The 16096-nt window shown below is 40.5% G+C and overlaps 1 protein-coding gene across 12 annotated transcripts in view; it reads left to right on the top strand.

Annotated features, from left to right (window-relative positions):
* The window catches only part of CDON (cell adhesion associated, oncogene regulated), a 98348-nt gene extending 82509 nt beyond the window's left edge, over nt 1-15839 (top strand). For 7 of the 12 annotated variants that reach the window (XM_027580811.2, XM_027580808.2, XM_027580810.2 and 4 more), the window contains 3 exons: nt 11109-11383; nt 11986-12150; nt 12366-15839. In XM_027580811.2, the coding sequence (XP_027436612.1) occupies nt 11109-11383; nt 11986-12149 (439 nt within the window). In that variant the 3' untranslated portion in view covers nt 12150; nt 12366-15839. Of the gene's footprint in view, nt 1-5431; nt 5675-5767; nt 5796-6008; nt 6193-9203; nt 9236-9322; nt 10399-11108; nt 11384-11985; nt 12151-12365 lie in introns of those variants that run through there. The other 5 variants (XR_003517588.1, XR_003517589.1, XR_003517590.1 and 2 more) reach the window with 5 other exon arrangements.
* The last annotated feature ends 257 nt before the right edge of the window (nt 15840-16096 follow it).

Below are 16096 nucleotides of genomic sequence, written 5' to 3'. Positions count from 1 at the left end.
GGTGGCAGTACACGGATGGGATTGCAGGGAGGAGACCAGTCTGATGGTTTCTATAACAAAAGACCTTAGCTTTTGTGTAAGGAGTGGGGATAGAAACGAAGGGATGAGGGGGTTCTAGTGTGGGAATCTTTTTTTTTTTTTTAAGATTTATTGAGGGGCAGAGGGAGAGACAGAATCTCAATCACGCTCCCCTCTGAACGTGGAGCATAATGTGGGGCTCTATCTCACAGCCCTGAAATCATGACCTGAGCCGAAATCAAGAGTCAGATGCCTAACCAACTGAGCCACCCAAGCGCCCGTAGAGTGGGAATCTTTAGAACTTGGCCATTGTCTGGTAGGGATCTAGAAAAAAAGAAAGGCTCAAGATGAATAGAAAGTTTCAAGCATGGATGGCATGGTAATTGCCATGGTAATAGTCATAGAAATAAGGAACTTAAGGGGCGCCCGGGTGGCTCAGTCAGTTGAGCGTCTGCCTTCAGCTCAGGTCGTGATCCAGGGTCCTGGCACTGAGCCCCACTCTGAGCTCCCCGCTCAGTGGGGGAGTCTGCTTCTCCCTCTGCCTCTGCCCCCACCCCAACTCGTGCTTGCTCACTCTCTCAAATAAATAAATAAAATCTTGGAAAAAAGAAAGAAAGAAGGAACTTAATAAAATGACATATTGAGGAAAGGTGATGGATTTGGTTTTGGGCATTTAGAGTTCTAAGTGCCAGTCGGATATCTAAGCAAGGACACAGATGAAAATGCTGCTGTTGGGTTCAGGGGGTAGATCGGGACTATAAGACATGCTTAGGAGTCATTTGCATCTAAGTGATAAAACTTAAATATGGGTGGGATCACCAAGGGAGACAGTAATTATGTCTGATTATTTTTAGTTATTTAAGGCATTGTTTTTGCCTTATTTCATAAATATTTAAAGTGCTTAGACATCCTTTTTATAAGGCGTTCTCTCTTTTATTATTTTTTGCTTATGGGCTTGAAATGTCTTCGAGGAGGGGTGCCTGAGTAGCTCAGTCGGTTAAGCATCCGATTCTTGGTTTCAGTTCAGGTCTTGGAAGGCAGCTATGCTCACCACTATACCACCAACGCCTGTTTCAGTTCAGGTCTTGATCTCAGCGTCATGAGTTCAAGCCCCATGTTGGGCTCCATGCTGGGTGTGGAGCCTACATTAAAATAATAATAATAATAGTAATAATAACAACAACAAATAAAGCATCAGATTCTGGTGCTGTTATTTGAAATGTCTTCGAGGAGATGATGCAAGGGGTGTGATAGCATAAGGAGAGTGAAAGGAAAAGGTGTTCATTTATTCATTCAGCAAACATTTGTTGAAAGTCTGTAGTGGGCCAGACACCCAGCTAGGTCCTGGAGGACAGTAAGCAAATCAGGCATTGTCCCTGCCTGGTTTGCTCACTATAAGTGAGCTTATAGTTTGATGGGGAGACATAACCTTTTTTCAAAATGATATAAATAAATCATAAAAGCGACATTTTGCTCTGAAACTCTGAAGAATTTGTAAAACTAGGTAAAAGAGAAGGGGATAGGTTTAAAACTGTCCAAGGTACCATTTATGCAAAACCTGTAAAGCAGAATGCCAGGATCCAAACAGAGCTTCAGGAAGACTAATGTGGCAGGAACCAAGCAAGCGAAGGGGTCAGAGGTAAAAGGTGAGTGCAAATAGGTCATACAGAGCCGTGGTGAGTCAGCAAGAGATTTTAAGAATGACAGTATTGTGCTAGAACATTCTGGATGGAGTTTGGAGAATACATTGGATGGGGCAAGAGAGGATACAGGGGACCAGTGAGATGGCTGTTGCAATAGCGCAGAGGAGAAGCTGTGCCCTAGGACGGTTGCGGTAGACATGAAGAGAAGTACATGAGTTTGCAAGATTTAAGAGGTGCTAATTAAAAAAAAAAAAAAAAAAGACACTAGGGATTGGTTGAGGAGGCCGGCAGCGGGCTATCTAGGTAACTGCGTGCACCCACTGAGCTAGGAATCACTGCAGGAGAGGAGGACAAACTGTTTACCCCTTGGCACACCCTTGGGAGTCATCCTTTTAGACACCACATCAAACTCACCTTTACCTAGGGTGGCTCTCGTATTCCACAGGTGCCTAAGAACTGAGGGAGTCTTGCTTAGGGCTTGCCCCCTCTGTAATCTTAGCTGCACAGTGTCCTGCCATGCCTTCTTGGGTTTAAACTTAAATATATTTTGTAGAGTGGGCTCTTAAGAAACAAGTCAGTGCCAGCCTTAGACCCCTTTTATCATCCCCTCTGTTTTGGTAATAACTGTCTGGAGAGAAAATGTTGCATTTATTGTCTAAATTGGAGTACTGATGTGAAAATGTGAGAACAAGTAAGAGGGGAATGTACATTCCAGCATCTGTGGAGTTTTATTTGCTTCTCGTGCTTTTGTGGCATGTTGTAAATGACTGCCTGCTTCACTGTATTCAGTTAATTTGAACGCTTTTCACAATTTAAGAATGATATGTAATAGGTCACCATGGACAGCTAGAAAGAGGCATATAGAATGCAGCTTTGTGAGGAGCCAGACCCCTACACTAAAGACTTAATTGAGAAATCCTTGTGCATTTCAAGAATGTAACAGATTTTAATCAAATAAATCAAAAGCTTTCTATTCTCCTTCCTCTCTTCTCCTCTCCTCAATTTAAAAGGCAGTGGCACAATTCTGGATATGTAATCAACTGGGGTTTGTCAGCTGCTTGGCGAGTTTAATGGGAAAGGATTGACGTTAAGTCCTGCCTGTTTACCATCAGTCTTGATAATTTGTAAAAGAGTAGAGAGGACACTGATGGAATTCACAGACGAACGAAGTGAGAGGTCCCATCAGGAAGGAATAAGAAATTAAGGGTCCTAACGAGATTGGAAGTGGGCAGGAAGTAGCCAAGTAAAAATCAGCTTGGAAATATGTATATAATCCATCTGGGGAAAAAAGCGCAAGCTATACATGGCTGATGGTCAAAAGGAAAAATAAAATTACTTAGTGCCTTAGGAAGCACAGATACCATGAATGATCTCCAAGGTTTTGCTGATGACGACCTTGAAAGTCTGTGTGTTGCTGGGCTTGGGGACACTCTTTCACCAACTTGGAACCTTCCACGTAGATAGAAATAGTGTGTAGAGATGAGCATGCAAACATTTCGTTAGAGTACTAGCTCTTTCTGGCCTACGAGTTGAGCTACCCAGCTGGTTTGTTAAGTTTGTGAAAATGACTACTTGTTGAGTATGCCTAAATCCTTTCTTCCAGCAAGTGAATTGTTATGACTCAATCCGTCTCCTGTGGCTGATCACATAGCTACTTCAGAACTAAGCCATAAAAACCAAAGGCAGAAAACACACAAAACCTAAAACTTCGTTTCTTTTCCATCTGTGGTAATCTTGCCTGGTCCCCTAGGAAAAAACTTCACAGCACTGTGTCTGGTTTTTAAAATTGCTCATTACCTTCCTTTTGGGGAAGTTCTATATTTCCTACTTAAAAGATGGAGACCGAGGGCCCGTTGTCAGGAAGTCAGGTGGTTAGGATAAGATATTTTGTTTTTGTTTTTTGGTCTTTTTATTTGTAAGATAGCATGCGTGTAAACTTGTCATGTTCAGTAATGTACTCAGTCATTTATTGTCACCTATTATGTGACAATCCCCAGTAAGGTAATTCCCAAAGGGCAGCTCCCATTAAAGAGTATACCATGAGAGTGGGGGACAGCCATGGCCACCGGGGAATGTCATCAGGGCTCTGTTGCATAGTAACTGATGAGCCTCCAAAAATAAGGGCTGGGCCAGCAAAATGACAGAGACACTGAGGCAAGAGGAAACAGAAGTGAGCTGAATATTAATACAAACCACCACCAAGATGTGACCGTTTCAGAAGTCTCAAGAACATACTCATGAACGTAAGTGTCACACATCCAAGAAATTCATGGATAGCCAGTCTTTGCCCTCTAGGGATAATGAAAAGAGGAAACTTAATTCACAGTTTATGCAGGTGTCTAATCGGAGTAATTCTGTATGTAATCATGCTTAACAAATATCCAACTGTGTATACAGAAGTGGAACACTTCACTAGAAAATATTTCAGAGGTCCTAGATAATTTTGCTAGAATGTCCAAAATACATTTAGTCAAATACTAAAGCAACATACTCATCCAAGCACAATTCTATGCCACTACTCCAATCTCTTGTTTCCTAGTGTGTGCTCTTCAGATGGTGGGTTCAAGAATATTATTTTTATGACACTATAATAGTCATTTTTCCATCTTACAGGTTTGTCAGGTCTTTCCTGTTAACTGAAAGATATCTTGGTAAACTAAGACCACCTGAATTCATTTTAGCACACATTTTTGTATGTGGCAAGATGTCCAGAGTTCTATTTACTCGGTGTTTTTAAACTTAAAATTAAGAAAAGTAGTTTCATTGAGCCAGAGACAACTCCGTGAAAACCTTCACTCTGCCTTAAGCCAATAATAACTGCAATTGAAGGGTTATTTGAGAAGCCTAAGGCAGTGAAATTACAAACTCTTTGACTATATGAACTGTAAGATGTGCACTATAAGAGCATCTTGATGAATGTCAGATATTTGCAGATAGACTCATTTGACCTGTTCTTTTTCACTGCCTATAGATTTGGGTCTTTATATTTTTTTATGTGATTACCTGACAAGCTTTGGAAATTTTAGTTCAAGTATTAATCAGTAAAATTGTTCTCACATGCTATATTCCTAATTCTATTCAGAACAGGTATTATATTCCTTTTTTATTTTATTTTTTTAAATTTAATTTTATTTTATAAAGACTTTTATTTATTTGAAAGAGAGAGTGAGTGAAGGAGAGAGAGAGAACACGAGCAGGGGGGAGGAGCAGAGGGAGAAGCAGACTCTCCGCTGAACAGGGAGCCCAACACGGGGCTTGATCCCAAGACTCCAGGATCATGACCTGAGCCAAACGCAGACATTTAACCAACTGAGCCACCCAGGCGCCCCTATTCCTTTTTTATATACTTTGTCCTCTATGCTTGTGTCTTAGCACATAACCCCTAAGTTGAAGCCATTTTTATGCCAACACATGTAGATACCTGGAATAGAATGGAATTATTTACATGTGGTTATCTAAATGGTTAATTCCTGATGATTAGGAGTCAGGATTTGGTGTACTAGAAAACTTTAAATCAGTTTGGTTTATCCTGTTGGAAAGTGGGTCATCTAACTCGAAGGATGATCTTACTCTCAACACCGTTCTGTGAATTGAGAGTCACAATTCAGAACAAAAGTGAACGGCGACTGTCATCTCCTATTTCACTTCGCTGAAAAATAGATACCAAGGAACAGGGAATAGTAAAATTGTACTTTTTTTTTCTTGTTAAATATATGTCATTTATTTTAAAACATCTTGTGTATTTAATCTGTGTGTTTATTCCGACACAGAAAAACCGGGTTATCATCCGTCATAGTTGGCCATGGCCCCTCTGTCTTGGCCATCCCTTCGGTCCTGCCCCACCCATGCAATTCACCTCCACTGCCTCACAGAGGTGCCTCACACTCAGACTGTTAGGGCCGCCTTTACACTTCATTTAAAAATCTCATCCTTTGCTTTAAATGCAAGAAATGAACAGAAAAAAAGAAACTAGAAGGAAAGAAACAGAAGAATTTAAGGCTTCTTACTATCCGGTGAGTCTTCATTATTTTATGTTAACATGATGAAATTTCATTCATCTTCTATCTACCTAAACAAATTATTAATTTATAAAATTTTGTTTTTAGGGAACTTCCTTGGTTTTTCTAATTCTGGCAAGTATTTTTTTTGTTTTCCCTACCGTTTAACTTTGCTTCTTTTAAATGAAAACTTTCCTTTCTGACCTGATGACCCCTTTTGGTCTTTTAGGTTTCTAGGACCTCTGCGTGACTTCCAGATTCTTGCGGAGAAATGAGGCATCAAGCCAGAAGCTCAGTTAGTTTTACAGCATCACCGTCGGGAATTTTTTTTTTTTTTTTTTTTTTTAAGGACCTGACCGTGTGTGCTGTATGTCTCACTGTTTTAAGAGCTTTCTCTGACACTGAGGACAGTCATTGCCTGCCCTCAAGGAGACTGAAGTTCTAAGTCAGACAACTTTGAAACCAACAGATAAAAGGAAACCCAGACAACAGAGACGGAGATAACTACTACAGGGATACAAGAAGCTTCAGGAGTAAGTGTATCTGTTCATTCTCACTTTAATGGACATGTCTTACCTTAGTATTGGGCATTAACAAGGTATTACAAGGTATTTTCCGATTAGTTTAGTCATGGCCCCCTCTACCCCCCGATAGTGAATTTACTTAAGAAAAAGGATAGTAAAAAAAAAAAAATCTGATGTTTTCGAGGTCATACGGTGTGCCATGAACTATGTGCTTGGTGCTGGACATTATGACTTGAATCAGAGTCCCGTATATATAGTACTTTACCACTTCCTAGACCATTTTTAACTCCATTCCTTCTCTAGGGTTTTGTGTTATTTTTGTCACAGGTCTTCATTCTACAAATAATTAAAACCCTCTATGACATTACAGTTCCTGTTTTTTGAAGTCAGTATTTATTCAGAATTCCTAACACTACCTTTCTTCTTGTTCCTTTCTGTATTTCCTTTCTTGCGTCTGCTGGCATTCATTTCCTTCAACTTGAAAAACTGCCTTTGATATTTCTTATAATACAGATCTGAGGGTCACAAATTCTCCCAGTGTTTTGGTCTGAAAATGCCTTCAGTTCATCTTCCTTTTTGAAGGACCCTTTCTGTAGTTTATTGAATTCCGGGCTGGCAGTTACTTTCTTTTTGTACTTTAACAGTGTTGCATTATTGCTTCTGTCATTTCTGGTGAAGAGAATCATCTGTGCAGCTAGTACTGTTCCCTTTTAAAGTAATAACGTCTGTTTCTTCTGGCTGCTTTTACAATTTTCACATCGTATTTTGCTTTCAGCAGTTTAATTATTCCCGTCCAAAAGTGTAATTGTCTTTGTATTTATTCTGCTTGAGGTTCATATGACTTCTCGAATCTGTGCTGGAGCTTTCATTGGTTTTAGCAAATTCTTAGCCCTTATGTCTCCAGATATGGCTTCTGTCCCATTCTCTTTTCTCTCCTTCAGAGAGACTCCAGCTATATACATTTTTGAGCTTTTCACTATGCCTCACATGTCTTTTAAGCTTCCTTCTATATTTCCCATCCTTTCTGTTATACTTCAGTCTGAATGGTGTGCAATGCCTGCTTCATGTGCAGTGGACCTCTGTTCATCTGTGCCCAGTTAGCTCTTCACCCCGTGTATTCAGTTCTCAATTTCAGTTATTCTACATTTTAGTATAGATATCCCAATAGTAGAGTCTAGGTCTCTGTTAAAATTCTTTGTCTTGTCATTGGTTTTCTTGAATATATGCATCCAGGTCTTTCAAAGTCTTTGCCTCCTAAGTCAGTATATGCATCACTTATTTTTCTCTTGTTTCTTTCTGTTGAAATGCCTGGTAACTTTTTATGAATTCTGGGCATTGCATATAAAAACTCACAGAGGCTCTGGAGGAGGTTTTCTCCCTCCAGAGAAGGATTGGTTTTGGCAAGGGGCAAATGATTTTCATCCAATTAGGGATGGACCTGTTTTACTGATGAGTTTCAGTGTCTATAAAAGCATTGTCTATTTCTACTTCACCATTATTTTTATAGCATAAACCTTCAAGGGTCCCAGTGGAACATCTTTTTCTCTTTAGGAGACTCTGAACTCCAGTTTCTATCTTCCCAGTGCCATGAAAGTGTCGGGAGTCCTGCTTGGCTTCTTAGCTTTGCAGCCACCACCTTTTGCTTGATGTCTTAGCCTTTTCTTTTTGCACTGAATTGGGCAAATGCCTCAAGAGGAAAAGTGGTATTGAAACTCAGGTTTACATTTACCTTCTCTCTGGAATCTCAGCCATTCAGGTGCTTGCTTTGGTAGTTGCCCTCTGATGACTTCAGCAGATTTAAAATAAAACTTTCAAAAAAAAAATAAATAAATAAATAAAATAAAATAAAATAAAACTTTCTCCATCCTTTGTAGTTGTCCTTGGCAGGAGAGTTCTTCTGATACAAACTAATCAGTCATAGCTAGAAACCAGCAATTTAATTTTTAGAAGTTATTTCCAACAAATCATGGTAGCCACATAGATAGCCCTGAACAGAGATAATTCTGGTTTTGGGAAATCGGAATCCTTCTTATTCTCTAACTCAATAATCACTACCTAACGTAATTTCCTTGACTATAAGACAGTTGAGTAGGAAAGAATAGACACTGGTCTCTAGTTGGTCACATGGGAAGTGCTCTTTCTCATCAGCCACACATACTACTACCCATTTCACAGGTGAGTGCTGACAGTGTCTTTTATATCTTATTATATAACACTGCATCACACTGTAACCATTTGTTTACTTGTCCCATCTCCTCTGCTTGACTGGAAGCTGGAAATATGCTGTATTTACCTTTATATTTTTAGTGTCTACCACAGTGTCTGACATTTAGAAGTTGTTCAGCAGATGCTTTTAGAATAAAAGGTTCTTGTAGGTAAGGTTATTTATATAAATGGATAGTATCCATTAAATTTTCATTAGTAGTGTCTGAATTCAGAAAGGTGGGGTTTTTGTGGGTTTTTTGTTTTATTTGTTTTTTGTTTTGTTTTCTTTTGTTTTTGCCTCTGACCATGCCCCACATTTTGGGTAAATACCTTACTTAGAGTCTGTATTTGATCCCCATGAACTGAAAACAATTCAGGGGGATTCTCAGGTTCCCTGGGTGTTGGGACAGTGGAAGAGACCTGACAAAATCCAAGAAGGAAAGAACCCAATAACACAGACATTATTTAAAGGCTGTCAGGAGATTAGTGCTCACCTTTGCCAGCATCCCAGGAAAGCTTTTAAAATTGAGAATAGAATAAAATGTAGCATGGGACAAATAAGGAATGCCATACTCTCCTGGAATCATGATCTATCTAGTCCAAAGCTCTGATTCTGCCTCCAGCAAACTTCCTTCTATACTCGTGCTTCCTTCATTTTTTATTGGCTTAAGACATGCATGGAAACAGTTGGGTTTTATTTGAATCAGGTATATATTTCTATATTATTAAAACTTAAAATACAGTCCTATTAAATAATCTTTTACTCAAACTATTCTGTACAAATGAATGCCTCACATACTTTGCTTTCATTTCAGGTGACGAGTATCTGAATTCCACTAAATGTATAGTAAGTATATTTCTCTATTTGAAATTAATATTGGACTTACTTAAATTAAGGATCTGGTTTACTGACAGATATCTTACTCTCTTTCAGGTTCAGATCTTTCTTCCTGTCTAGCATTTGGTATTTCCAATAACTTGAACCAACAGAGATGCTAGTAACATTTGCTTGGATTCCTTTTACTGATTTTCATATGCCCCAGAAATGTACCATTCCATGTTAAAAAGGTGGAAATCCAAAGAATTCTTACCTTTATTCCCTAACATTGCCTAGCTACATCATACTACTAGTCAGTGCTATGTGTTTCCTACCTAACATACCTAAATCAAAACCAAATGAAATGTCTTCGTGAGACTCTTCTTAAAATTATGGAAATAAAAAATATATTTCTGTAATTCCAGCTTCTGTTAATGATGGAATAACTCAATCATCCAAGGGTAATAATGATGAAATCTGGACCATTTGGAAGTATTGGAGAATAACCAGAAGCAGGCAGAAACTGAATAAATCTAAACTTGAAAGACAATGTCTGACATTTGTTCATGGATTTTTGCAGGAGGGCATTCTCCAGTCTTGGGTAAAGGACACAAACAGAAGGTGTCAGAGGATGGAGTTCAAGACCAACAGAACAACCAGAAAATTAGAGGGGGGAAAAAACAGTAAAAAAAAATTACTATACGTGTGAAGAAATAGGAAAATGTGAGACTTATGGAAAAAATGCCAATAGAAACAGACCCTCAGGTGACACAGCTATCACAATTAGCAGGCGGTAACTTAAGGCAGCTATTATAAATATGTTCAAGCACCTAAAGGAAGATAAACACATGATGAATTCACATATGAGGAATTGCAGCAGAGAAATAGAAACTATAAAAAGGACCAAATGGAAATTCCAAAGCTGAAAAGTACAATTAACTGGAATGAAGAATTTACTGAATGAGCTTAACAGCAGATTGGAGACAACAGAAGAAAGAATCAGGGAACTAGAAGATCAATAGAAATTATCCAGTCTGAAGAAGAGAAAGAAAAAAAGAAAACACGTATCTTAGATGAGGGCAGGAAATAAAAGTAGAGCAGAATTGAAATGCTCAGTGCTAATAAATTCTAGCAACTAGCTCTGCAAAGAAAAAAATTTAAAAATAAACAAAACCTGGATTTTGAATGTCTAATCCATGTAGTGTTTTTTCAAGGGTGAGAGGGAACGTATTATCTGATTTCAAAGCTGTGCGTTTTTGTTGGCTTTCATGAGATTAGTCCTCTCATGTGGCCATAGGTTTCTTAGCTTTCTGTTCTCTTCTTTTTCTCCCCCATTCCTTCCAGTGGCCAACGGCCTTTTTCTTCTGTGTGCTATATTCAGGAACCAGTTAATTATGAAGTGGAAGACAATTTCAGAAGGCAAAGGAAGCCTGTGAGATAGGTCCTCACATATGGTTTTATTTTTTTTTTAAGATTTATTTATTTATTAGAGATGTGGGGGAGGAACAGGGGGAGAAGGAGAGAGAGTCTTAAGCAGACTCCACACTCAGCACGGAGCCTAACTCGGGGCTTGATCTCATGACCCTGAGATCATGACCTGAGCTGAAACCAAGAGTCGGATTCTTAACCAGTTGTGCCACCCAGGTGCCCCACATATGGTTTTATTCTTAAGTGGTGTATTCTTCTGCTGTATTCCATTTGAACTGTAGTTTTTGAGTTCTTAATATTTCAAATCATAGTGAATCATTTCATTATTTTTGAGCACTAATCTTTCTTAAGAATCTGTGAATACAAAATACCAAGTGGTACTTCAAAATAAGCGTATTTTAATTATTTTTTTAAGTGTATTTTAATTATTGATCCCTCTAGACACAGTTCTGTTTCTTTTGGTTGTATTTCGTAGGTGTTTCACCAAAACTAACAGCACTTTCAGCGTCAGCCCCCTTCCTGTGGTCCCAGTGGTAGCACCTTATCCTCAGGATGGTTTGGAAATGAAGCCCCTCAGTCACATGAAGATGCCTGCATGTCTGGCTTCCACAGTTCCCGACGGTGGCCAGTCACCTGAGGAGAGTTTCAAAGACGACATGGCACCGAGACCTGCTCAGCATGCTTGCTGTCGGGACAGTAGGAATGAGATCAACTCTGAGTGCTCAGAAGATACAGCAGAGTTCAACAGAGGTACCGGGAGACATTATAAATCTTAAGTTTCTAGCTGGTCTTCAGTTAGCTAAGACCTATGTGAGGACAGTTGCTTTCAGGATGTTCTCTCTGTGATCAACTCACATATTTTTTAAAAATTGGGTGGGAGGTATTGGGGACTTTGAAAAAGTGACTATATAAGGAATTCTGTGAAATTCTGTTATTCATGTCCTTCATCTCAGGCTATTAATCCCATTACATTTTGGAGAATAAATCCAAATGGGCTTTGATTTGGTTTGTGCCTGAACAGTAGACTTGCTGGAAGAATGTATTTTATGACCATGGGCCTTTTTTATCATTTGAGTTGCTTCTGGAGTTGTAGCCTTTCCTTAAAGCGGTTATTTGCGGGATTTTCAGGGGTTTGCTTTAGCCCTCAGGTGAATTGTACAACTGTTCATGAGAGCCCAACCTTATTTTAAATCTTTGAAACCTACTTTCTTTCTCAAAGTCAAACTCAGCGTAACTGGGCTCTACATTTACTCGTTACTCTTTCTTTATTGCTCAAAGTAATGTTGTGAGACTGTTTTGTCAAAATCTGCCTTTCTGATTTCATAATGCTCCCAAACCTTTGTGTTTTTCAGGAGACAGCTGTGTCCATTCAGAAACAGAGAACAAAATTTTAAGTTGGAATCCTCTTATTCTGCCCCTTGTGTCCAAGGACTTTACTGAAAAGACCACCTGGTCTCCTCCTGGCATTCCTTTAGACAGCCCTGCAGGGATCCTTCAGCAACCCCAAGAAACCTGAGGTGTGCAAATGACCAGTCATGTTCCCACTTTAAGCCAGTAACTGCACAAAACAGGCCTGGGGATGGACTGTGTGTGAAGGACATGAATTCAAGTCAGAGAAAATCATTATTTATTTTTTGTAGTAGTAATGTCCTATGAATGTATCTTAAAGTGTGTGCCCTTTTGTATTATTTATGCCTTAAAATTTCCCTCTTCCTTCCTCCCCCTCCCGTAGGAAACAACCTAGTTTTGTGTAGTTTTCAATCATCTGAGAGCGGTGGGATCATTCCATGTTTCTGAGAACCTCAGTGGCCATAAGAGCTCCTCCTGCAAGGATCCAACCTATTGGCCAGTGTGGCTAAGAGGGAACTGAAGTTTTCAGATGGAAAGCTATTCTTTGATGTATTGTGTTATCAGACTTTCTGAGAACATTGGAAGTCACGCTCAGTTGTAACCTAGTGTTTGTAATAGCAGGTGTCTTATGAATTGTATGAGTGCCTTCCACAGAAGTGATAGGTGACTTGTCGACTCTCCGTCTGCACACGAGCACAAATGATGTTTGGTTTTCTAGGCACTAGTCACAGATGGTGTCATGAACATGGTTGAGGTTAAGGTCTGTGGGGTTATTGCTGTATGCAGATAGGGGACCACGGCTGGAGAGAAAAAGATAGCCGTCAGGTCCCACTGCATTAAAATTGGATTGGTTTATTAGATTGTCACTGTAGGGCTCTTTCTGACTGTTTCTAAGAGTAGGACAAAATGAATTTAAAGTGGCGACTTGGAAAGAAAGACGCACATTGTGCTCCCGGTGTCATGCCACCCGAAAATTATTATTTTTCAAGCTTCCAACATGGGCAACACTTGGAAGATGTGAGTGTCAGAAAAGATTTAATTTGGAGGGAAAGGGGTATGGTTTGAAATTTCCTGACTTTTTTTAGAATGTCGTCATTGTAAACACACACCTGAAGCTTTGGTTAGCAGAGCCCATAAATCATAGTTACGGCTCCCTCTGAGTGACAAGGACATTTGCAGCTGCCTTTGGAAGGCTTTTCTTCTCCACATCTAAAAAAAAAAAAAAAAAAAAATCCCACGAGAAAACACTACTCCTATTTAATAGCTATTTTAATAGCTTGAGTCAAGCTTCAGTAGATCACTGCTTGTTTTTGGATTGTGCATCCCTTTGGGGAAAAAATTAGAAAATGATTCTCTTTATGTAGAGTCAGGCAGTTTCAGCATAAATGAAAAAAGTTCACAGTTTCCCAGAAATTGCAGTGAAATAGACTAGAATACTATGTTAATCAACTGTTTATGTAAATCAGTATCCCCTTATATATGCCTACGTATCTTATAAATAGAGCTGTTAGTGAAATACGCTGTTTGAGCTGGGTCACTATGCAAGAATGACTTTGAGTAGAATGTAGTGAGTATGATTTCAGGGTCAGGTTTTAGGGATACTGTAGAATCAAGTTCTGCATTCCCAATGTCCGTACTTAGAGTATACTGAATTTATTCTTCATGTGGTGTAGATGCAATTAGCTTTGGAGGGGGATAGCTGCCTCCCTTACTTGTGTGACTAACAAAGGACAGAGTCCTAGTGCACAGAATATGAAAACATACCCTGTGTTTTGCCAACCAAGATACAGCCATGCTGTCACAAAGGGGGTTTTAGAAAACTGGGGAGTAGATATCTGTGGGCAGTCACTTTGATTCAGGAAACAGAGGTGTACTAGCATGAGCCTTAGGTCATAAACTGCTTTTAAAGATTGAGTTTGAATATGGGATTTGTCCACTAGGAAGAGAAGACGACTTTATCTTTAGGGCAATCTCATTGTGGACTGCTTTTATTTATATTATTAGTAACGCTGTTTTAAGTGTTATCCCTTTTATTGTATTTTATTTATAAAAAATGCTTTTATATATTGAGACATATAAATATAAATATATAAATATATATATATATATATATAAATATATATATATATATATATATAATTGCCTTACCGTTGAGGAGTTATGCATTCTCCCTAACCTTGAGTTGTTCGGAACTTGTATGACCTACACCGTCACCAACAACAGTCCTGCCTGGTGTCGCTTTCCCCAGGAAGTCAGGACACAGCAGCATCTGTGGCGTGACTGCTGTGTACCAGGCTCCGTTTTCGGTGCTGCTGTGTGCTCTCTCGTTAACCCTCCCAACAAATCTCCAACACAGTCCCCCCCACCACAGAGCCTGCCTTTCAACCCGATTTACCCGGAGCCGTAATCTGAGCTCCTTCCAGTTTTCCAGACTGCTTTCCAAAAGCATGCGGTTCCCTCTTGCGATGGAGCCAGCCCAGTTCCGCACGCTCTCGCCCACCCCTGCCGCGTGGTTCCTCTGACTGTGACCCTGAAGCCCAGAAGTTACCCTCTGTCCCACGCGGGCAGAGCTCCGTGCTTATCACTTGGTCTTCCCGGAGTCTCCCGGTGACAGCCCTCACCCCCACCACCGCCGCTGCCCCCCCGGGAACGGGATCGTCCCTGGGCTTAGTGAGCACATCTTTGGTCAGACCTCTTCATGTTCCTTCTCGTCTTAGAATTCTCTGTGGTTCTTTGTTTTAGCGTCAAACTCCGCCCCCGCTCCGGTTGTATCATTTCACTGTGTCCTTTTACCCACTAGGTACTGGTAGTCGGCTGACAGGTGCTGTGGAGGATGTACATGAACTCGCAATGTTTAAACACCTTGTGAAGTGGTCTTTTCCAAAAGCATTTCTTTCTGGGCTTTGTGTTTGTGCAGTGAGTCTGTGAAGACCACTACGTCTGTATCAGGCTGACCATGTCACAGAGAGCTCATTCCAGGTGGAGTACTGCCAGGAACTTGACCTCGTGGTGCATTCCACCTGTGTTGCTCTGTTTTTTTAAAGTAATGGCTTTGAGATGCATGTTTTTGTATCCTATTGAAAAGTGTGTTTTCTTTTCCTGAAAGTTGTAATGTTATGTTTGGAACTGTACATATTTTAAATGATGTAGCGTTGACAGGTTTTACCTGGTTGATATGACTTTATATTAAAAGAGAATGCTGCTTTCCTGTAGAGTAGCACGTGAAGATGGGGACCGTCAGATACTCCCTGTTTGTAGAAAGCTGCTTATAGCTTGTGGTCGGGGTGGGTGTACGTCTTCCTTGGAAATTCTTTGGAACTGCCATCCCCGTCCTCTCCTGAAAATCCCTATCGTACATCCCAGAGCCACGTGAGTTAATCCCTTCTGTTCTGACCGCAGAGATCCAGACCCTGAAGGAACAGGATCTAGGCCAGCAGGTGTTTTATGGGGAGGCTGGGAGAATACCTGAGCCCAGGTGTCCCCTTGGGGGGGGTGGTAGGGATCTCTATCTCTTTGGAAGGAAGAGAGGAGGGACGGAGAGCAGCCTGAGGAGCATGGGGAGGAGTGGGCCTTCTGGCCTGCTGTCTGTGTTTACCATTCGCTTGGAGCAACATCTCTGTGAACTCCTGGGCAGACACTTAGCCTCCTCAAGAAAAGCAGCCCTGAAAGAAAAAATCAAAGTGCCTGGGCTGCTTTGAACAGACAGCCAACAGGGTCTTTGGCATGGGGTGGGGCCTTGTCATATTTCATTCCCCATGTTGAACTAAGCCTCCCTTAAACCTTAGCTCCAGTCCTGAGCGCCTTGAGAGAACTTGAAATCCCTTTTCTAATAAAGTCTGAATCTGTGAGAACCTAAGAAGCAACTTCCGTTTCTGTCTGTTTCCCGTCTCCTCTCAGGCACCACTCGTTGCTGGCAAGGTCGTCCTCTGGTTCTTGCTGCTACTTCTCCTCTGAGGCCCCTGCCGAGGCAGCTTGGAGTCCCGACTCTTCTAGTCGGTTGAACAAGCATTCATTTGTGTTTCACCCAGATTTCGGGGACACAGACACACACACACACACACACACACACACACAGACACAGACACACACACACACACACACTGGAGCCCATGC

This window comes from Zalophus californianus, chromosome 11, assembly GCF_009762305.2.
Source record: "Zalophus californianus isolate mZalCal1 chromosome 11, mZalCal1.pri.v2, whole genome shotgun sequence".
Taxonomy (NCBI): Eukaryota; Metazoa; Chordata; class Mammalia; order Carnivora; family Otariidae; genus Zalophus; species Zalophus californianus.
The sequence above is the reverse complement of the archived record's forward strand: the minus strand, read 5'-3'. Positions and strand labels throughout refer to the sequence as shown.